Genomic DNA, 22249 nt, shown 5'->3' with positions numbered 1-22249 from the left:
ACAAGCGAGATCAGGGTTTTATAAACTGTTACATCTCGCATAAATGTACTACATTTGCTATTATTTACCATATCTCTTACTACTTTATTGGACATGTGAAACCTACCGTACTGACGTATATTAGTATTAGTATTTAGGTTGGACTTAAAGTCTCTCTTACGGCCATAAGCATGTGGTAAAGACATGTTTACTTTAGAAAGCAGTTTAAAGGGAGAAAATGAAGTGTTTGAAACAGTCAATAATTGGTTTCCTACTGTGGAAAACTGTGACCTTCCTACCTTTACTAAATTCTTCTAGAGATTCAACAAGACAACAGGTATGATATGCTTTGAAAAAATCTTTGAAAGCCTTTTACGAATGTAAGATGTTATTACTATATGTTTTATGTCCATCCGGCTAGTACAATATTTAGAGGTCTAGCGTACTGGTGGTTCAAAGGACCAAAGATCAGGGCACCTGGGTGGCTCAGTTGGTTAAGCGTCTGACTTGATTTCAGCTCAAGTCATGATCTTAGGGTCATGAAATCGAGCCCCGCATCAGGCTCCACACTTAACCAGGCGTGGAGCCTGGTTAAGATACTCTCTCTTCCTCTCTCTCTGTGCCTCTCCCTCCCCAGCTCATACTCTCGCTCTCTAAAAATATAAAACAAACAAGCAAACAACAACCCAAAGAGTAAAGTGGGATTCTCAATATTCAAATAATTTTGCCATTTGTTAGTAGGCATTGGAGATCTAAAGTTCAATGATATGTCTTATGTTCATCACCAAATTAGATCCCTAAAGCAACTAGATAAGGAAAATGCGTCTTGGAATGGGTTAAGTAGCACCTAGCAAGTAAGAAAACTGCCAAGTATGAGAATCTGACCCCAGATTTTCTAGACTCCAAAGTCTGCTCTTTTCACTCTTCCATCAAAATTGTTTATATAATCACAAAAGCACTTGCTACTAGCAAATCCGGGGACCTATGTGCTGTACGTAAGTGTATATAGGAGGTAAGGTATATATGTCACATACGTACACCTATATGTATGTATATATTACACACACACACACATATATGAAAAATTAAAAATTAGAAATTCCCCTATGTTCTATATTAAAGAAGCCAATACATACATCTGTACCATAGATGAGGAAATCAGCAGTTAAGGCATGGCATAAAATACGGCACTTATCGTCCACTGCTGGGAAAAGCCGGGTCTCACGTTCTTCCTGAGCATCCAAGATTTCACTTTCTATCTAAAACAGAAAGACATAAAGAATAACAGTAGCTCATAGATTGAAATAAAGTTGCTCTGCACCATCTAGGGAGACAGAAGAGAGTAGTCTTCTTAAGTTCGATTAAACATTCAGACTCATCGGACTACCCATCTATCGAGAAAGACATCAGACAGGAACCCAGCTCGCCAGCAGGGCAGCATTAAACATCCCTCTTGAGTGGAAATAATCTTTGCAGCCGGCTCTCCAGGGGTCTGGTTTCCCAGAAGCAAAGAGCCAAGAAATAGATGTAGGAGATGCCCCCTTGCTTAGAAGACCCATTATTTCAGGAGCCGGTATCTTTTGAACAATTTTATAAGTATCATTTCAAGGAACCCCACAAGTGACCTGCCCAACTGTGTAAGTCAATTCATGGCAGGGAGCCCAGACATAGAAGGTTCCCATCAGTTTTTAGTTTTCCACTAGATGCACTTTACCACCAGCGCAAGAAAGTTAAGTGAGCATCTCATGCAGATGGGTGAAGAGTTTTGTTAGTCCTTCATCTACACTTGACTTTCTAGCTAGTCTGTATGTGGTTGCTTCCTGAACAAAGTTCTTGGTAATCTGACATTAGGCTGTTCCTCCGCATCACTAATTGGAGTCATCCAGAGTCCCCAGGGCTCCAGGACTTCAAAATTATACTTACTAAATGCAACTGGACTTTGCCTTCAAAAAGTGCGGCAGCATAGTCCGAATGAAGGCAAACACTGGCAACTGTCCCCAGATATTCCACATCTTTCAGTTTTTTAACAGCTGTAGCAATAAAAAAATGCATACACATTAAAATATATCACATTAAGATTGCATTAAGTTTGCAACTAATTTTTAAATGGGTGCCTTTTTAAAGGGTACTCTGAATCTAAAATTTTTATTTTAGCCATTCTAAAGAAAACCGTAGTTGTCACATAAGTTTGCCTTCAGGAATTCCCTAGTGATTCACATGAAACAAAGGAACAGAAAACAAAATTATACATGAAACCACCAAAAATTTCACTTGAATGACCCTAAGCTTAAGGGTATACTCTAGCTGAGGCTGTATCTCCAGCTGGCTGAGGGTTATCTGACCTCCAATGAGGAGAAAAAGCCAGGTTCCCTTCAGATGCTAATGGTCACAACGTAAAGAATAAAAGGTAGGGGGGAGGGACCCAACTACCAGCCCAAGGAGTGCCTAAGAAAGTCACTGTGCAAAGTACATCGCATTTAATTTCCTTTAGTTTTCCTTATGAATCCTTGACCCCTACGTGTAGAAGAATCCTCATTTTTCTGGATGAAGGCTTCTTCTTCTTTTTTTCTTTAATTTATTTTTAGAGTGTTCCAAGATTCATTATTTATGCACCACATCCAGTGCTCTACACCAAGGCCCAGAGGGGTAGAAAATTGGTCTACAGTCACCTCCAAGAGGCAGCTGGGGAATTTACACTCAGGGCCTCATTCTAAAGGTCATACTCCGCCCACTATATGAAGCTATGCTCACTACAAAGGTTAAGAATAAAATCTTTCCAAAAATTATGCACAATTTTTAGAGGATTCACAAAACTGTTTAAGCTTCTTAAGAAAGAGCTGAAGCGGGGCGCCTGGATGGCTCAGTGGGTTAAGCTTCTGCCTTCAGCTCAGGTCATGATCTCAGGGTCCTAGGATCAAGTCCCTAGGGCTCTCTGTTCAGGGGGGAGCCTGCTTCCCCCCACCTCTCTGCCTGCCTCTCTTCCTACTTGTGATCTCTCTCTTTCTGTGTCAAATAAATAAATAAAATCTTTAAAAAAAAAAAAAAAGCTGAAGGAAAAGCGTGAAAGGCCTGGTCTTCAAAAGAACCTTTCAGCGCTCCCCAATCAATAATAGAAGTTATACACCAGATAAGACGATGACAACTGGTTTGAGACTTGCCATTCTCTCCAAGGACATAAAACCAAGCTCGATTATTCATTCCCACGGCCAGATGATAAAGCCCAACCGCTACGAAGTTGGGCTCCACATCAACAGAAACTGTGATCGGCAGCTCCTATAATGCAGGAAAGGAACAGTAGCAGATCAACTGTTGCAACTGCTGTGATTTTACTAACGAATAAAGTCAAAATAACACCATTTTCATACCCCTTCCACGGGGTTGGCTACTGTGACTTCAAGCAGGGAGGTGAGGTACGCAATCCTCGTGCTGCAGGCAGCCCCAAGTATGGGAAGCTTGGTCAAGAAAACATGCAGTGAGCCCCTTTGGGTAGACAGTGCCAACAACTGGCCATCATCTGTCCAGGACAAGGTGCCCAACCCTGAAATGATTGACAGAATAAAGGATCAAAAACAAGTAATGTTGTTGCAGGCAAACAAGCATTTTCACGTAAGCTGCAGAAAAGTGTGAGTAGGAAAACATTCTCTTCAGACATAAAAATCTTCAAGTGCTGTCTTTCATAGTTAAGTCTGTACAGAATAAAACTTTACCACGGATAGGCATGTGAACATGACCATCGATTCATTCCGTAGTGGCCCAAAGGGAAAGGATGTAAGAATTTAGGTTTTATAACTGAAATTGAGATTAAACTGACTATAAATCTTTAGATCAAAGTGGACTTACGGGCTTCTATAATTACTAAAATAAGTAAGTTATTTTAGGGAACTCGCATGAAGGGTGATAATTTTATTCCTCCTATAATGAATACAAATCAAATAATAATAAACACATTACTGTAATACTGCAGTGATAAAATGTCACTCTGCTTCAGAAAAATTAATACCTTTATTCTCATCATCCAGGTTGATTATAGCATACATGTCCTTTAATTCTGCCAAGTCATGAATTTTAATGCTGAAAAATGAAAAAAAAAAAGAGTAAGCTACAGAACAGGTCAGGGTTTTCCAGAAAGGGATGTGAAGGATAATCTATTGGGTCAAGACAAGAAAATAATAGAATTTCTATAATTGTATTTTATCTTAAAAAATAACCCTCTGGGGCGTGGTGTTTGAGTCTGGGTCTGGCTTAATTCTCAGATCTATAGTTTCAGGAACAAGGTTTAAGTTGCCCTGAAGAAAAGTTTGAGTAGGAAAACATTCTCTTCAGCAGCACTAATTATTGTAAGAGGAATAAGGTTTCTCTTTGCAATGTGCTCCCCCCATCGCCCTGACTTCTTTCATAGAAAGAGCATTCAATTTGGAATCACAAGGCATAGGTTGAAAGCTCTGCAAAACTGGGGACATATTACTCTATAGGGTTACAGGGAGAGCAGGTGGGTTCAAGCCACTGAAAGCCGTGTGGCACACTGTTAGCCCCTAACGGCTGCAAGATTATCTTTCTTCCTTGGCTCCTTTCCTCTCCTCACTCTGCCCTCCCAGGGGTTTCCCTTTATATATTTCCCCTCCTTGTTTTCACTTCATTTTTTATTTTGGTAGAATTGTAAATCTACATGCAGTTGTAAGAAATAATACAGAGACTGTATATTCCCTCCTCCTTTCCCCCAAATGATGACATCTTGAAAAAATATAGGATAATATTATAATCAAAATATTGACATTGACATAATTCATGAACCTTTTTCAGATGTCCCAAGTTTTACTTATATTCATTGTGTGTGTGTGTGTGTGTGTGTGTGTGTGTGTGTGTGTTTAGTTCTAAGCAATTTTATCACATGTAAGATTCTTGAGACACACAACCACAGTCAGGATATAGAATATATCCACAACCACAGTCAGAATACAGAATAGTTCCATCATCACAAGTCACTACAAGTCAGGATATAGAATAAATAGTTCCATCACCACAAGGACCCCTTATGTTGTCCTTTTATAAACACACTTAAACTTCTTCCTCCTCTAGGTTCTGGTCATCCTTCACAGCATTTGATGGCATCACTATTTTTAATATACTAATACTGTGTGTTTCTCCGTTTTATTTGGGTCTTCTTTCAACAGCATTTTGGAATTTTCAGCACACAGACCCCTCCATGTTCTGTTAAGGTGATATCTAAGTATTTCATTTTCTTCAGAGTGATTAAAAAGACATATTTTTAATTTGATTTCCACATGTTTGTTGCTAGTATATAGAAACGTGATCGATCTGTGTGTGTTGATCTTTGATTCTGAAATCTTGCTGCACTCATTAATTAGTTTTAGTTCTAGGTGTTTGTTTGTAGATTCCTTGAGATTTTCTACATGAGCAATCATGTCAACTACAAATAGAAATTGTTTTACTTTTTTTTTTTTCCAAACTGGATGCATCTTATTTCTTTCTCTTGTCTTCTTGTAGTGGCTAGAACTTTTAATATTAGGTTGCATTTGAGTAGTGAGAGTAGGGGTCCTTATTTTGTTCCCAATCTTAGGGGCAAGCACTCAGACTTTCACTATGAAGTATCATGTTAGCTATAAGTTTTTTGTAGGTGTTCTTTATCAAGTTGAGGCAAATCCCCTTTATCCCTAACTTAATGAGAACTTTTATCATGAATGGGTGTTGGATTTTATGAAATAATTTTGTGTCAAATGATATGATCATATGGTTCTTAAGCTGTTGGTATAGTTACTTTGTTGATTTTTTAATGTAAATAAGCCTTGCATACTTGGAATAAATCCCAGTTGGTCATGAGGTGGAATTCTTTTCATATATTGCTGAATTCAGTTTGCTAAGTTTTGTCAAGGATTTTGTGTCCAGTTTCATGAGAGAGATTGGTCTCTAATTTTTTAAAAAATTTTCTTTGATTCTGGTATTGGGGTAATGCTAGCCTTACAAAATAAGTTGAGATGTGTTCCCTCCACTTTTATTTTCTGAAAAGATTTTATAAAATTGGTGTGAATCCTTTAAAAAATATTTGATAGACTTCTCCAGTGAAACCACCTGAGCCTGGAAATTTTTAAGGGGTGAAAAATTATTCTTTGATTTCTTTAAGAATTATAGGCTGATTCAGATTATCTGTTTCATTTGGGTTGAGTTTTGATAGTCAGTGGTTTTTAAAAGAATTTTTCCAATCTTTTAAATTGTCAACTTCCTGAGTTGTTTGTAGCTTCCACACCTGTAGTGATAATCCTATTTCATTCCTGATATTGTTTTTTTTTTTTAAAGATTTTATTTATTTATTTGACAGAGAGAAATCACAAGTAGTCGAAGAGGCAGACAGAGAGAGAGAGAGAGGAGGAAGCAGGCTCCCTGCTGAGCAGAGAGCCCCATGTGGGACTCTATCCCAGGACCCTGAGATCATGACCTGAGCCAAAGGCAGCGGCTTAACCCACTGAGCCACCCAGGCGCCCCTGTTTTTTTTTTTTTTTTTAAAGATTTTATTTATTTATTTGACAGAGAGAAATCACAAGTAGTTGGAGAGGCAGGCAGAGAGAGAGAGAGGAGGAAGCAGGCTCCCTGATGAGCAGAGAGCCCGATGCAGGACTCGATCCCAGGACCCTGAGATCATGACCTGAGCCGAAGGCAGCGGCTTAACCCACTGAGCCATCCAGGCGCCCCTGATATTGTTTTTTTAATTAATTTAAACCGCTTGCTAGAGGTTTATCAATTTTAGCTGTTAGAGATTTTTTTCCCTATTCTATGTTCATTGTCATCAGCTTCTGCTCTTTATGATTTTATTACTTCTGCTTTACCCTTATTTTGCTTTTTTTTTTTCTAGTTTCTTGAGGTAGGAACTTAGATTACATTACTTGAGTTTTTTTTCTTTTGTATATAAGCATTTAATACTACAAGTTTTCTTCTCAGCATTGCTTTAGCTGTATAGCATATTTTGATATGTTACATTTTCACTTTTATTCAGTTGTATGGGTGGGGTTTTTTTTTTTTAGTCTTTTAAACGACTTTAAGAGTTAACCTTTTTTTTTTTTTAAAGATTTTATTTATTTATTTGACAAAGAGAGATCACAAGTAGGCAGAGAGGCAGGCAGAGAGAGAGAGGAGGAAGCAGGCTCCCTGCTGAGCAGAGAGCCCGATGCAGGACTCGATCCCAGGACCCTGAGATCATGACCTGAGCCGAAGGCAGCGGCTTAACCCACTGAGCCACCCAGGCGCCCTAAACTACTTTATTAACTTCACAATATATAATGAACATCTTTCCATGCAATAGAGTAAAATTCCCCTGCTGACAGAATCTTACAGATTGAGCCAAAAGACAACATTAGAGTAGAAGTTAGTTGTAGGAGACCCACAAGAGACACATAACACCAAAAGGTTTGCAACAAAGGTATACTGAGAACATGTAAGTTTAGGAAACAAGTGTGTCTTCCTGTTAACTTTAGGAAACAAAACATCAGGATTCAAGGGGTAAGGCAAAAGTCCTCGTGATGGTCATGTTGAGGAGGGTCCATGCTAACCGCCCCCAGACCATGACCGAATTGCTTCTCCTTCAGCTGGCTCATCTCCCCCCACCTCCCTAATCCTTTCCATATTCTCTTCTCTCATCCTTGCCTGTGGTTCTCCTAGACCTGAATCATGTCCCACCTATACTGTGGGATGGGATGCCTAGCATGGAACCACCTATGATTTACTCTAGGCACACAAAAGTCAGCTTCTAAAGTGAGGGCCAAAGGCTCTCCTTTATTGGCAACTTGATCCTTTTGATCATTTTCCTGGTTGGCAATTGTCCATGTTGAGACTTTTTACTGCTTGTTGCTCTTTGGACGCCATTGCTCCTGGCCCTATCCATGCAGTCTCCTGCTCCTCTCAATTCTTGCTGCAAGTGCACAGATGCAGACACTTAGACCTGCACACCGCTCCCCCTCCGCCTCCTACTCTTTGGGGCCACCCCTGGCCCACACACCCCCAGGGCCACCGGGAGCAAGAAGGGAGAGAGGGAAGGCTGCGTCTGACGCTAGAGCAAGGTGTTCAAGTCAGCATTGGAGGATCATGGCTCAGTTGCATGTATTTTTCAATTTGCTTTGAGATACACTCATGAATATTTGGAAATAGGTTAATTTCCAAGTGTTCACTGAATCTTCCTGATGTTTTCCTGTTATTTAAGTGTGATTACGTTATGGCCAAGGAACCCATTTTGCATGACTTCAATTTAAATTTGTTGAGGTTTCATGGTTCACGATACAAACTACCCTAGTGCATGTTCCATGGGTGCATAGAAAAAATATGGATTCTGTTGTTGGGTGGAACGTTCTATAGAAGTGTTAGGTCTCGTGGGTTTATAGTGCTCTCCAAGTCTGTTGAGAATTTAGCTAAGTTCCTCCATGCTGCTGCTGCCTCAGCATCCACCCTGTTTGGCCAAGTGGCCTGCAGTGACCTAACACTAGTCCCTTCTGCAAATGCGTGCCCTAGAGAGCAGCTCACAGAGTCCCAAGCAGATGTAAGATCCTGATGTGACTTCCCCAAAAGCCCCATGATCAACTGTCTCTCCTGCCTCCCAGCACATATTTATCTTACGTGCCCCTAGGATAAAATCTCTGGGACTTACCAAAACCCCACACTTCTGGTTAGAATTTACCAATCTGGCCTCACCCTGGGAACCCGAAAGCAGTCTATTCAGGGCGCTATTGTTTTTTTCATAAACCCTATAGAAAGTACATGCCCCGGGTTCTGTGTCTTTATCTGCACTGGGCCTTGACCTCTCTCTGAGGTCAAGACAGGCTGGTTACTTCCTCCAGAACCTGTGAATAATGAACTTTTCTATTTCGATTCTTCTTCTTGCGTGTTGAACCACAGCTCAGGACCTGGCACCCTGCACTCTGCTTAGTAAGTGTCAATTTGACATGTTTATTTCCTTGTTGATCTTCTGTCTAGTTGTTCCACATCTTATTAAAGGCGGAGCCTTGAAGACTTCAACTACTACTGTTGTCTATTTTTCCCTTTAGTTCTGCCAGCTTTTCCTTCCTCTATTTTGGGGCTCTGTTGTTAGGTGCATACTCACTTAGCATCGCTTTATCTAGTCAATATGCAATATGCCTCTTTATCCCTGGTAATTCTCTTTGCTCTCTGTCTGATACCCACCTAACCACCTAGCTCTCTTTTGGTTAGCATTTAGATGAACTTTTTCCATCCTTTTATTTTTTACCTAGTTGTTTCATTACATTGACATTGAAGTGAGTTTCAACAGGCAACAGGGTCACTTAAAAACTCTATTCTAATTGTCTATGTCCAATAGCACTGCCATTTACACATTTATCATAATTAATTGATTTGTCTGAACTTAAATCCACTGTTTCATTGTTTTCTGTTGTTTCTTTTGTTCTTATTTCTCCTTTCCTGCTGCCTTTTACTTATTTATTTTTAACTTGGCTCATTTTTAAAAAATATAACTTTTTAAAAAGATTTTATTTATTTATTTGACAGAGAGAGACAAGTAGGCAGAGAGGCAGGCAGAGAGAGAAGGGGAAGCAGGCTCCCTGCTGAGCAGAGAGCCCAATGTGGGGCTCAATCCCAGGACCCTGGGATCATGACCTGAGCCAAAGGCAGAGGTTTTAACCCACTGAGCCACCCAGGGGCTTTTTAAATACAATTTTTTATTTTTTTTATTAACATATAATGTATTATTAGCCCCAGGGGTACAGGTCTGTGTCCTGCTGCCTTTTAGACTTGAACATTTTTCAGTATTCCATTTTAATTTACTTATTATTGTGTTTTTGTATGTATCTCTGCATATTTTTAGTGGTTACTCTAGATTATAGTATAGATAGTTAACATCTCAGAAGCTCTTTAGAATCAGTATTTTACTAGATGACACAGGGGCTCAATCCCAGGACCCTGAGATCATGACCTGAGCCAAAGGCAGACACTTAACTGACACTCTCCCCTTTCTATTGTGCTCGCCATATGTACTGCATCTTAAACACGGAACACACTATCAAATAACATCATTTTTACTTTCAACAGTACCATATGTTAAAGATCTTTAAAGGAAAAAAAAAGATCTATTTACCATTTCTGCCTCTCTTCATTCTTTTTTTTTTAAAAAGATTTTATTTATTTTTGAGAGAGAGAGGGAGGGAGCACAAGATGGGGTAGAAGGGTAGAGGGAGAAGCAGACTCCCCACTGAGCAGGAAGCTGATCGATCCCCGGACTCAGGGATCATGACCTGAGCTGAAGGCAGATGCTTAATGAACTGAACCATCCAGACACCTGCTCTTCCTTTATTCTTGACGTCCCAAATTTTCTTCTGTAATCTGTTTTCTTCCATCTGAAGCAATTCCTTTAGCAATTTTAGAGCAGGTCTGCTAGCAGTAAATTCTCATTTTTCTTCATCTGCGAATGTTTCCATTTCACTTAATTCCTGATGGATACTTTCACTGGGTGATGAATTTCAGCGGACAGTCCCTTTCCTTCAGCACTTTAGAAAGTCGTGATGCTTCTTTCTGGCCTTGACGGCTTATGGTGGGAAACCTGCACTTAAAATGTTGTTCGTTAACTGCTTTCAAGATTTTTTTCTTCATAGTTAGTTTTTTAGCAGTTTGATTATGATGCGTCTGCGCTAGGTTCTTTTGGACTTATCCTTTTAGGGATTTGCTGAGCTTCTACAATAGACAGGTCTGTCTTCTGCTGAAGGTGAGAAGTTCCCAGCCATTATTTCTGAGACTCTTGTGACATAAATGTTAGATGTTTCGGTATTGTTTTACAGGCCCCTGAGGCTTTGTTTATTTTTTCCAATCTTTTCTTTCTCTGTGCTCACGGAGGGTATTTCTTTTGGTCTAGCTTTTGGTCTAGACATTTTATGATCTCCATTCTGTTAGTAAGTACTGCATTAATTATATTTTTCAGGTCTAAAAGCTTCCATTTAGTTTTTCTTTCTAGATTCTCTTTCTTTTCTAAGACTTGGCACTGGTATCTTTTGATTGCCTTTTCTCAGGTGAGTTGAAATTTTCCTGATTTTTCCTATGTCAGGTAAGTTTGGGTTCTATTTTGGATCTTCTGAACATTACATCCAAGACTCCTGCATCTTGTTTAAATCCCATGGAGAAGGTTAAAGTTTGTTTTTTTAATAATCAACCCAGTTGGGTTCAGGCTATGAGTATCAAACAGCCTTCTGTGGCTTGAGGTTTCAACGTCAGTTCCATTTTCAAAGGCTTTGCAGTCGTACTCAGATATCTACCTATTCTGCTCACTCTGTGATCCACAAGACTTGCACTAAGGTCTATTCCTTGGTTCAGTTCTTGAAGTCTTTGGTATATTTAGGATGATGCACACATATATAGCTCAGGAGTGAACCTGGGAGTTCACAAATGTCTTTAGCCGGTTACTTTCCAGAGCTCTTTCCTCTACAAAATCTCCCTGGTATGTTCTGATTCTCTGGGGCTTCCCTTTTTTGGTCTCCCAGCAGGAAAGCTGGGGATCTAGTTACCCTGATGTGCCTTACCCTTCCACAACTGGACCCATACTTGTGGCCAAGCAGTGTGAGGGCGCAGAGAACAAGCAACAGGGGCTGCCCCACTTCCTGGGACCATAGGTCCTCTGCTTGGAGGAAGGTTATCCTCTGTCAGAGTTGCGGGTGTCTGTGGGTCCTTCCTCCCACGGCTGTTGCTGCTACTGCAAAGTGGCATGGTGGCTGGGGCACGAAAGAACAAGGAAAAAGAAAGGAAGCTGGGAGATCTTCCCAACTCTTGTTAGTGGAGTTATCTTTCCTGCAACTTGAGCCGGAACCAGAGGGCTTCACGCAGAGCCCTCTTGTCTATACTCTGGTGTCTACTTCCAGACTTTGGCTACCTTGAGTCTCAAGAGACTGGAAGACAAACTGGGAGACTCCTCCCTGGTTCGGTGGCACTTCAAGTTCTGCTCTTCTTCGATCTACTATTTACTTTCCAGAGCCCTTAAAGAGCTGTTCCATGCATTCTGCCCCGGCTTTATGGTTGTAATTAATCAGTGAGAGGTATAAGGTGGAGTATGCTGACTCCACACTACCCGGAACCACCTATTTTAAGATTGATTTTCAAAATTCTCCGTTTTAGGTTTTGTCATTGGTAAACATTTAGCATATTAGGTTTCAGCCTGCGTGTTCTAGCAGGAAGTCTTAGAAGTTTTCAATTGCAAACATATTTTAAGAGTGCAGGAGAGTTCGGCTGACAGATTCCCACAGGCTATCAAAGTCTTGTTGAATATCTTTTCTTTTTTTTTTAAGATTTTATTTATTTGACAGACCGAGATCACAAGTAGGCAGAGAGGCAGGCAGAGAGAGAGAGAGAGAGGAGGAAGCAGGCTCCCCATGGAGCAGAGAGCCCAACATGGGGCTTGATCCCAGGACCCTGGGATCATGACCTGAGCCGAAGGCAGAGGCTTTAACCCACTGAGCCACCCAGGCGCCCCTCTTGTTGTATCTCTTAAACATTCCTTACATAAGCTTTCCTGGGAATTTTTAAGTGTAACTTACCAATTATCACCACACGTAGCAGCTTTATTAAGGGTCTGTGAGACTGCAATACTGGTTAGACTATCTTTGTGGTCACGAGCCTGAAATATCTCTTGACCAATCTCTCGAATATGAGTGGAGATGACCACAAAAATTCCACGTGAAAAACCAATCATGATGTAGCCGTCACCATACCTATAGCAACAAAGGCAACGGTACAGTAAAAGGAGGGTTAGCTATCATTGGCAACACAGTAAATCATCAAGTACATTAGAAGTAAAGAACTACAGAACATAATTTGTCGAGGGCCAGATAATATGCTAGGTTGTTTCCCATGTGAAGTCATAGTCTATAATCCAGAAAACGTGACATATAGAAGTGCAAATGCTATGGGCAAAAATTAAATATAATGAGTAAGGAAGAACACAGGGACATCTTTTGGTAATGAGCTGCTTGTACATACCAGCTGTAGCAGACAATGTTCCCATAGCGCTGCTGAAATTCCAGATCAATTGGACTATCTGGGTCATTCAGATTATAAAGAAACAACGTTTTCTTGCCAACCACCACGCTGATCTGCCAGGAAAGATTAAGAGATTGTGGAATGAATTACTTAGGACTTCATGAAGACCAATAAGCAAATTCAAATAGATGAGCCTAAATGATGAAAACATGAGCCAAGTTTACATTAAATGTTTTAACAAGGGGGCCTCTGCCTTTGGCTCAGGTCATGATCCCAGAGTCTGGGATTGAACCTCGAATCAGGCTCTGCTTAGCAGGGAGCCTGCTTCCCCTGCTCTCTCTCTCTGCCTGCCTCTCTGCCTACTTGTGATCTCGGTCTGTCAAATAAATGAATAAAATCTTAAAAAAAAAAATAAATGTTTTAACTAATACGATAACAACGTGACTTTAAAAATACATTGTATTAATATACAGTCTGAGAAGGGTCCTTGGCTTTGCACCTTTAAGAGTTACACTAAAGTAGCTGGGTTGATTAACTTTTAAAAATTCTCTATACCTCTCATTAGAGTACTGTACGGCACAGGGACAGAAGTCCAACACAGTTCCACTGAAAATGAGCGCATTTCGGAGTACAGAGTCTTCCTGCCTAAGAGGTCATTCTGATTTTGAGCCATTGGGGATTACAGTCCACATGGTGTGGATAAATGCGCTTGGCTTTTTGCATCACTCTTTCCATCTCCTGCAGGTCATTGGTCAATGCGGCTAGACTAGTGTCCCTCTGTCACTCACACAAGTCAATACTTAACTGTAATTCTTAGTGGAAGATGTAATTGTGTGAGGGAGAGAAAAGAGTGTATTGCTTACTTGGGCTCATTAAGGGTGATGGATTCATATAAGAAGAGAAACACTTTGACCCAGTTCCTTAGTCTATCAATTATAAGTCATTATCGAGTCAATAATAGCTTTTTAAGAAAAAGAAGAGTATTGCATTTAAATATATTTGTATTAATGGCTTTCTCCAACCTAGCCACTGCCTGGATAATTGTTACCCTGAATTCCCTTTCCGACATACTGTTTATGTCCATATCCAATAGCTCTCTGATGGAGAGGGCACAGTCTCTGAATATTTCCTCTGTTGGGCATTTCTCCTCCTAGTCATTTTGGTGAGAAGTGGCTGAGGGGATGTGTAGCTGAATATATCAACCACGATCCAGGCAAGGTGCACCCTGAAACGCTTCTGTGCAATCAGGAGTTCCCATCAAAAAGAAAGAGAAAAAAAGAGAGAAAGAGAGAGACAGGGGGAAAAAAAAGAAAGAAAGAAAGAAAAGAAAAGAAAAAAAAAAAAGAGAAGACCTGGCCAGAATGGGTCCCAAAGGTAAGATTTATAAAGTATACAAACAAAAACAGACAAAAAGACTGACAAAAGTAAATGACAAGAAAAAAAGAACCCAGCCAAAATGAACCCCAAGTATAAGGTTTATATACAACCAGAACAAAAACAAATACACAGGAACACAGGCAGAAGAAAAAGATGGGAGTGTGGTTATAAATCCTCAGTGTGGACAAGGAAGGTTATTTTGAGTCTTCCTGTTTGTATCTTGATATCTTTGTTAAAGAACTCCCCTTTCCCGGGATAAAGGAGGATTAAACTGTTTTATATATAGGGCTAGTCTTGATTGGGGAAAGAGGATTACCTTGAAGCTCATCTATATATGAATATTTAAAAAAAATAGAAAAGCAAGAAAAACACAGGTATATGTATCAAAAAAGTCCAAGTTAAAAGGTTATTATGGAATTTGTTGTATTGAACCTCGTGATGGTTAAATAGGTTAAAATTTTTATTTATTTTTTATTTTTTATTTTATTTTTTTTTTTTTAAAGATTTTATTTATTATTTGACAGAGAGAAATCACAAGTAGTCGGAGAGGCAGGCAGAGAGAGAGAGGGAAGCAGGCTCCCCGCCGAGCAGAGAGCCCGATGCGGGACTCGATCCCAGGACCCTGAGATCATGACCTGAGCCGAAGGCAGCGGCTTAACCCACTGAGCCACCCAGGCGCCCCAGGTTGAAATTTTTAAAAAAAATTAAAAAGAATGAGAATAATGGGAACGAATTAAAAATAAAAGTAGTATCTATGTAGTATACAGGTTTTAGGGCAATACCAGGAGCTTAATATCTTCTTTGCCCTTGATACTGGGGTTTTACAGTTTTATGGGGACCCTGCGGTGGTTGTCCTCTTGGTTTTTGTTTTGTTTTCCCTCTGGCTGGCTTTCTGGGTAATTGCGAAGATCCTCTGGATTTCAGAATACTATGTGGCAAGGAAATTGCATCTAAGACATTAACAAAAACTACAAATTCCAGAGTTCTGGTCACCACCTCCAAAAGAGAGAAAATAAAAAATCACGTAGAAATCAGTCTTCTGTTTATAAAGGTACCCTCGCTGTTTCTGCTACCACAAGAACGAGAAAAGCAACACCAAGAGTAATAAGAAGATGTCCTCATTTCCTGTGCTACTGTCAGCAGCAGCAAAAGCAACGTATGCCTCAGACACTGGAGTCTTTACTAATTTAACAAATGACACACCATAATTTATTTATCCATATACATTCGGAACCATCCTGGAAAAGGAGAAAGCATAGTCTATGAAATTATCAAAATAACTTGGACACGGCTGTGACTTTGAATTCTCACCGTGCTTTCAGCAGCAGACGTTCGGTCATCTGTCTTCATCATGGAAAACTGCATGTCGCTAGGCTCTGACCTCACTGGTGTCTGCAGGGACAGAAATATTATCACGAGGAATAAGTGCAACACTTAAATTCATTCTGAATTTATAATAAAACCAGTAACTTGCTTTCACTTCTGTTATACCTGAAAAATCCCACAGCTACAAACATCTGGAAATTGTGGATGATATAGAACACATGTCTTATTAAATAGAGAGAAAAGCTTGAAAGAAGGCAAGGAAAATTTCCAGGGAAAATAAGCAAAGAGCAAACCACAAACCGAAGTATGTGTAGAAACTGATGCTCTAGCTATCCAGAGCAGTTGGTAAGGAGACAATAAAGAAGGCTATTTGACTTGGGCTGAGCTTTGGGTCAGAAAAAATACTGAAAAGGTTATTTTCATTTCAAAGATCTTCTCATCTTCATTATGATCTGAAGTTCGTATTTATACTTTGAGTGGGTTAGAAACTCCTTGGAGTGTTTGTCAAAAACAAATCCAAGGCCTTTTCCAAAGCGATAAAAAAATTTCTACAGACAAGCCCTGCTGAAGAGGAGTTCACAATTCAAAATGAGAAAAGTCACAAGACATAACACATCAAGAACAAAAGTCAGCAGATCTAAGAAACACAAAACTAGCAGAGAGACACTCCGCTAGACACTTTAAAAATGACCAAAGATGTAAAGGACTCAGAAGTATGACAAAAGACTTAAAAAAAAAAAAAAAAAGTCCAGACAGATTTTTTTAGAGAACTACAAAGTAATTTTCTTTATTTATTAAAGTACAGCTGCCCCTTGAACAATGTGGAGGTTAGGGGAGCTGAGCCCCTACAGTTGAATATTCAAATATAATGTTGAGTCCCCCCAAATTTAACTACTAATAGCCTACTTTCACTGGAAGCCTTACCAATAATATAAACAATAGCCTACTTTCACTGGAAGCCTTACCAATAATATAAACAATTCATAGACATTTTATATATTCTGTATATCTCATACTGTATTCTTACAATAAAGTGAGCTAGAGAAAAGAAAATGTTATTAAGCAAATCATAAGAGAAAATATATTTATGGTCCTGTATTATATTTATCAAAAATTATATGCATATAAGTAAATCTCCACAGTTCAAACCATGTTGTTGAGGGATCAACTCTTTACTTGACATACAATATGCTATTAGCTTCAGATGTAAAACACAGTAATTCAATACTTATATACATTACAAAATTACCTTCCCCATGGTAAGTATAGCTACTATCTCACCATAAAAAATTATTACAATACTAATGACTATATTCCCTATCCTGTATATTATTACACCCTCATGACTTATGTATTTTACTGGAAGTTTGTATCTCTTAACCCCATCTGCCTATTTATCTAAAGTACTTTCTAATAATAAGAAACAGAATCATTAAGATTAAAAAAATTAGGGGCGCCTGGGTGGCTCAGCGGGTTAAAGCCTCTGCCTTCAGCTCAGGTCATGATCCCAGAGTCCTGGGATCGAGCCCCACGTCGGGCTCTCTGCTCAGCGGGGAGCCTGCTTCCTCCTCTCTCTCTGCCTGTCTCTCTGCCTACTTGTGATCTCTCTCTGTCAAATAAATAAATAAAATCTTTAAAAAAAAAAAAAAAGATTAAAAAAATTAATAAGATAGATGGCCAGATAAATTTGAATAAAGAGTAAATAAATTGATTAAGTAAATAACCCAGGAGGTTGCACAGAATGACAAAAAGATATGAAAGAGAGATAAAGAGGGGCACATGGGTGGCTCAGTTGGTTGAGCATCTGACTCTCAGTTTCACCTCAAGTTATGATCTCAGGATCATAGTCTCAGAGTCATGAAACTGAGCCCCAAGTTGGGCTCCCCATTCAGCACAGCGTCTCCTTGTCCCCCTACCTTTACTACTCTCCCGGCTCTCTCTAAAATCAATAAATAAATTCTTAAACAAAAAAAGAGAGATAAAGAGGTAGAAGGTCCAACGTATGTCTAACAGACACTCCAGAAGGACAGAATAGAAAGGGCAAAAAGTAATACTGAAAGAGATAATGACAAAATTTTCCAGAATTGATGAGACAGCAAACTTCAGATTTAAAGAACAAGGCAAGTCCTTAGTAGGATAAATAAAAATAAATCCACACAAGAAACACTGGAGTGATCTGCAGAGTAGTAAATTCAAAGCAATTAGAGACAACACAAAATAAAGCAATACTTTTCATGTATGCTTTGCTTACCCCAGGACAAATTAGAGAGTATACCTAATTCTAGAAGAATACTTCTTAGAGATCAGTGATGGGAAATAGCTATCTTGTATGTAAATAACAACTGAATGTAGTTATTTCCTAGGATGTGATGTAGCAAAATATTGTAAGGTCATGTCCTTATTCAGTGGAGGAAAAAAATGCCAATATCTACTGATGATGTCTGATATGGATACAAGGAAGTGAGTGCAGAGCTAAAGCATTTCAACCTGCATATCTACCATTCTAACTCAAAATGGCACCAAAATAGAATGTCAAAATTTTAGGTTTCTAGAAAATATTTTTTATCCTAATTAATCTTAAGAACAAGTTTAATCATGGGGCGCCTGGGTGGCTCAGTGGGTTAAAGCAGCTGCCTTCGGCTCAGGTCATGATCCCAGGGTCCTGGGATCGAGCCCTACATCGGGCTCTCTGCTCAGCGGGGAGCCTGCTTCCCCCTCTCTCTCTGTCTGCCTCTCTGCCTACTTGTGATTTCTGTCAAGTAAATTAAAAAAAAAAAGAACAAGTTTAATCATGCTATGGTTCTACTCAACATGGTTGAGTAACTTCTGCCTAACTTTCAGAGCTGTCCAGATACAGAAACCAATGTTCTTCTTCAGTCTTGTTTTCTGTAAATTCTCAGAACTCCTATCTTCAGTAGGCCAATCTTGAACAAGCTATGAACAAGCTATAAGTTCTTCCTCTTACCTCTGTCCATGTTGTTTTACTAGGGTTGAACAACAGACTGTTAAACGTCTTACAATATCCACTTAAACAAATTTCAGTAGAGTACACAATTACAGAGATGATATTTGCGGCTTCACTGGCAGCAGTGAAGAACCTAGTCACATAGCCACTAGGTTCTAGTGATAGGGATGGAAAAAATAAGTGCATCTTCTAGACGAGGCCCTTTAAATATCTCTTGCACTACACTTTCTTTCTCTCTTCCTGGAGGGAAAACGCAGGTGTGGTGTGAGTAACTATGCAGAAGAGGACAAAACATCCTTGCAAAAGGCAGAGCAATGTGATGGAAGGAACCTGGGACTGTGTAGCGCCTTGTGAAGCAGAGATGCACAGATGATCTGCCCACCTGTCTCTGTTCCATGAGGAAGAGAAAGAGGAAAAACCACCCAAACTAGCATATTTTTAGAGCCCTTGTAATTTTGGAACACTCTGTTACAGCAATTTATCCTACACCTTGACTGATTCAGATTGTCTGTCTTTTAAAGGTTCATAATCCAACTTGCACTGATCTCCTCCATCTCAGATATTATGGGACTTGTAAGCTATACCAAAAAATATGGCAATCATGGTATAAGGTTGTGTGTGTTTTATCATGATTAGTTCTGTCTTCTTGAGAGTAGGAGCTTATGGTTGGCAGCTTCTAAAATGAGCCACAGTAATCCTCACCTAGCTGAATGTGGGCTGGACGGGACTCACGTCTACATAACAGAATATGGCAAAAATGATTTTGAGATCAGGTTATTTATTAAGAGATTGTAGCTTAAGTTTTAAGTGGCTGCTCTCCTTGTCTTACCACCTGCTATGTGGAGAGGCACTCTATGGAGAAATCCTGTGAATATGAAATTAGGTGGGTTTCTAATCAATGGCCAGAAAGGAACTGAGATCCTAAGCCTAACAACCTATAAGGAATTAAACTCTTGTCAAGAACCATGCGAATGAGCTTGGAAACAGACTTTTTTCCCAGTCAAGCCTTCAGATGAGACTCCAACCTTGACCAGGAAAATGCAGGCTTGTGAGACCTTAAAGCAGCTAGGCTACATCTGCATTCCTCATCCATAAAAACTATAAAACAATAAATGTATATTGTTTTGAAACTGCTAGGTTTGGGGGGTAATTTGTGATGTAGCAATAGAGAACTAATACAGGACCATATTTCACATTTCTTCTTAAATACATAGCACAGTGCCATATACCTAGAGGGTATTCAAAGAATTTGCTAGTCAGTATGGTCCTGGCAATACTAAGTCATATGCCAAGTGGTCCAAAGTAAAATTTATCCACTGGTGAGATTATGTAGTAGCTACTGGCAATATAAATTCCCTCAAGTTGCTGCTGAAGATCTATTCAACTGGGAAATTTGAACAATAGTAAACTTTATTCCTAAAACTAAATTTAATAAGGATTAGCTTGGAAGCAATTTAATACACCAGTTAAAGGCATGGGCTTTAGAATCAGGCAGACCAGACTCTGAGCCCAGTTGTTAACATTTATATTATGACTATACGCATATAAAATCAGAGTTATCTCACAAATATACAGCCTAGCTATAACCACAGAGCCAATAATTCATGCCAATACTAGGTAATGGCAAATGTACAAAGGAAGATATTTAGATAAAGGATTCCTAGGAAAGAAAAGTGTTCTAATACCTAAGAAGAACAGTTTTTGTTACTTTGGAAAGGAAGTTATTGCATACAGATCCCACACAGAGATTTTAAAATTTCACAGATTAGTTTGGTAGACAAACTTTATTTCAGGGAAAGTTTTGAATACACCAGACCAAAGATGATACGGAATTACCTGTCTTATCGTGTCACCTTCCTGATTGCTAACGGTAATCATTTTATCTTCACCACCTAAAGCAAGCAGATTTTCTGCATTCCAACATCCACATGTGATTCTCTTAGTATGTTTTCCTGAAAAACAGATGATTTTTGTACAGACACGTGGGTTTCTCAAAAAAATTAAAAGATCTGTGCTGTCAATCTAAAAGTCTAGGTAATAGGCTGTCGATATTAAACAGACAAGGAATGCTAAATCTCATCAAAGTAGTTAGTGTCTGAGCAACCTTATTTAAAAGTCATTACCAAGTTCTAAAGCAATATAACGGTTTTCAACTAGTTAAATGGGTATGAGTACAGGCTCTAACATGAAGAGATACTCAGCTCCTGGACAAGTTTGTTAGCTTACCATATAACCAAACCATATAACAATAATGTCCTACCACAAGCACTAAATCCCAAGGCACTCAAGTTACTTTACTACACTCAGTTTCACAACGTGGTAGACAGCTTGGTATAAACAGATTCAACATTCAGTTTGGGTTACTCATGTAAAACTAGAACACATTTGATTTCTGGTCATACTGAGGTGCAAATCTGAATGTACCTTATTAAGACTGGTGTGGAGAACTGAGTCACTTAACTAGGAAGTGATACTAGACGGAAGTGATAAGTATCAGGAGACTTTCCCGCTGAGGAATCTAGCCAGTACAAAAACTGTATTTTGGGGGGAAAAATCATATACTTGACACTGGGTGCATTTGTTGAAGGTCCTAGGACAAATAAATCCTTGAGCCTCAAGATTCATTCTACAATGAGGAGTAGATTGGTTAAGTCAATATATTCTGGAGCTAGCCTGCTTGCGTTTGAATCTCAGTCTTCCACTGACTATAAACACTGGGTAAGCTACCTAACATTTCTATTCCTTAGTCACACATCCATAAATTGGGGATAATAGCAGGGCCTGCATAGAATTGAGGATCAAATGAGTTCAGGCATTTGGAAGAGTGCCAGGCATACAGAAAGTACTAGAGAAGTTTAGCTATTTTTTATATAGCCTTTTTTTTTTTTTTTTAATTCAGAAAGTGCTAGAGAAGTTTGCTGCTTTTTGAGAGCAGAGATCACATTAATTTTATTCTTTCTCGCCCTTACAGAACTGAATATGGTACTGATGCTGGAAGTAGGTTCTAAAGAAGTAGATGTTAAGTGAGTAGACCCTGAGGCCAGAGTCCTGGTGTGTCAGAGGCTCAGGAGGAGGACAGTGTGGCTGGAGCAGAGGAAGGAGAAGGGGCGGAGTCTGAGACGAAATCAGAGTTTGTAAGGCCAGGTCATGCGGGTGTTGGCCGGCCACTGTAAGGACCCTGGCTTTGACCCACTGGAAAGGACTGAGCAGAAAGCTCGCTCTGGTCCCTAGCTTGAGAATATTTTATAACGGGGAAAGAGCTGGAGCAGGGAAGCCAGTTCCGAGAGCGCCGAAATGCACGTGGAAGATGTGCGGGGCTCTACACACAGTGGTAACAGGAGAGATGGTGAGAACAGGCTGGATTCTGGAAATATCTGAAGCAAGAGCCTACAAGATTTTCTGGCAAATTAGACGAGGAGGGTATGAGAAAGAGGAGAGTCAAGGAGGAGGCTAAAGTGGTAGCCTCAAGATCTGAAAGGATGGGATGTCCTCAACGGTGAGAGGAGCAGCTGCGGTTAAGAAGGGCTTCAGAGATACGAAATTTCAAGTGTTTACTGGACATCTTGTCAGAAATGTTGAATAAGCAGTGGATACGGGAGTCTGGAGATAGGA

The 22249-nt window shown here is 39.6% G+C and overlaps 1 protein-coding gene and 1 pseudogene across 3 annotated transcripts in view; both read right to left on the bottom strand.

The window, feature by feature from the left end:
* WDR19 (WD repeat domain 19) overlaps nt 1-22249 on the bottom strand; it is a 98928-nt gene that overhangs the window by 59717 nt on the left and 16962 nt on the right. For all 3 annotated transcript variants that reach the window (XM_004764012.3, XM_045076595.1, XM_013062210.2), the window contains 9 exons: nt 20474-20589; nt 15658-15738; nt 12970-13082; nt 12528-12701; nt 3980-4050; nt 3345-3517; nt 3138-3252; nt 1903-2009; nt 1116-1238 (listed from right to left, as the gene is read on the bottom strand). In XM_004764012.3, the coding sequence (XP_004764069.1) occupies nt 1116-1238; nt 1903-2009; nt 3138-3252; nt 3345-3517; nt 3980-4050; nt 12528-12701; nt 12970-13082; nt 15658-15738; nt 20474-20589 (1073 nt within the window). The remainder of the gene's footprint in view (nt 1-1115; nt 1239-1902; nt 2010-3137; nt 3253-3344; nt 3518-3979; nt 4051-12527; nt 12702-12969; nt 13083-15657; nt 15739-20473; nt 20590-22249) is intronic.
* On the bottom strand, nt 7211-9433 carry LOC101685330 (annotated as a pseudogene).

This window comes from Mustela putorius, unplaced genomic scaffold (assembly GCF_011764305.1).
Source record: "Mustela putorius furo isolate JIRA1106 unplaced genomic scaffold, ASM1176430v1.1 tig00000083_pilon_pilon_pilon, whole genome shotgun sequence".
In the NCBI taxonomy this organism is placed as follows: domain Eukaryota; kingdom Metazoa; phylum Chordata; class Mammalia; order Carnivora; family Mustelidae; genus Mustela; species Mustela putorius.
Note: the sequence above shows the minus strand (reverse complement) of the source record. Positions and strands in the feature narration are given on the sequence as shown.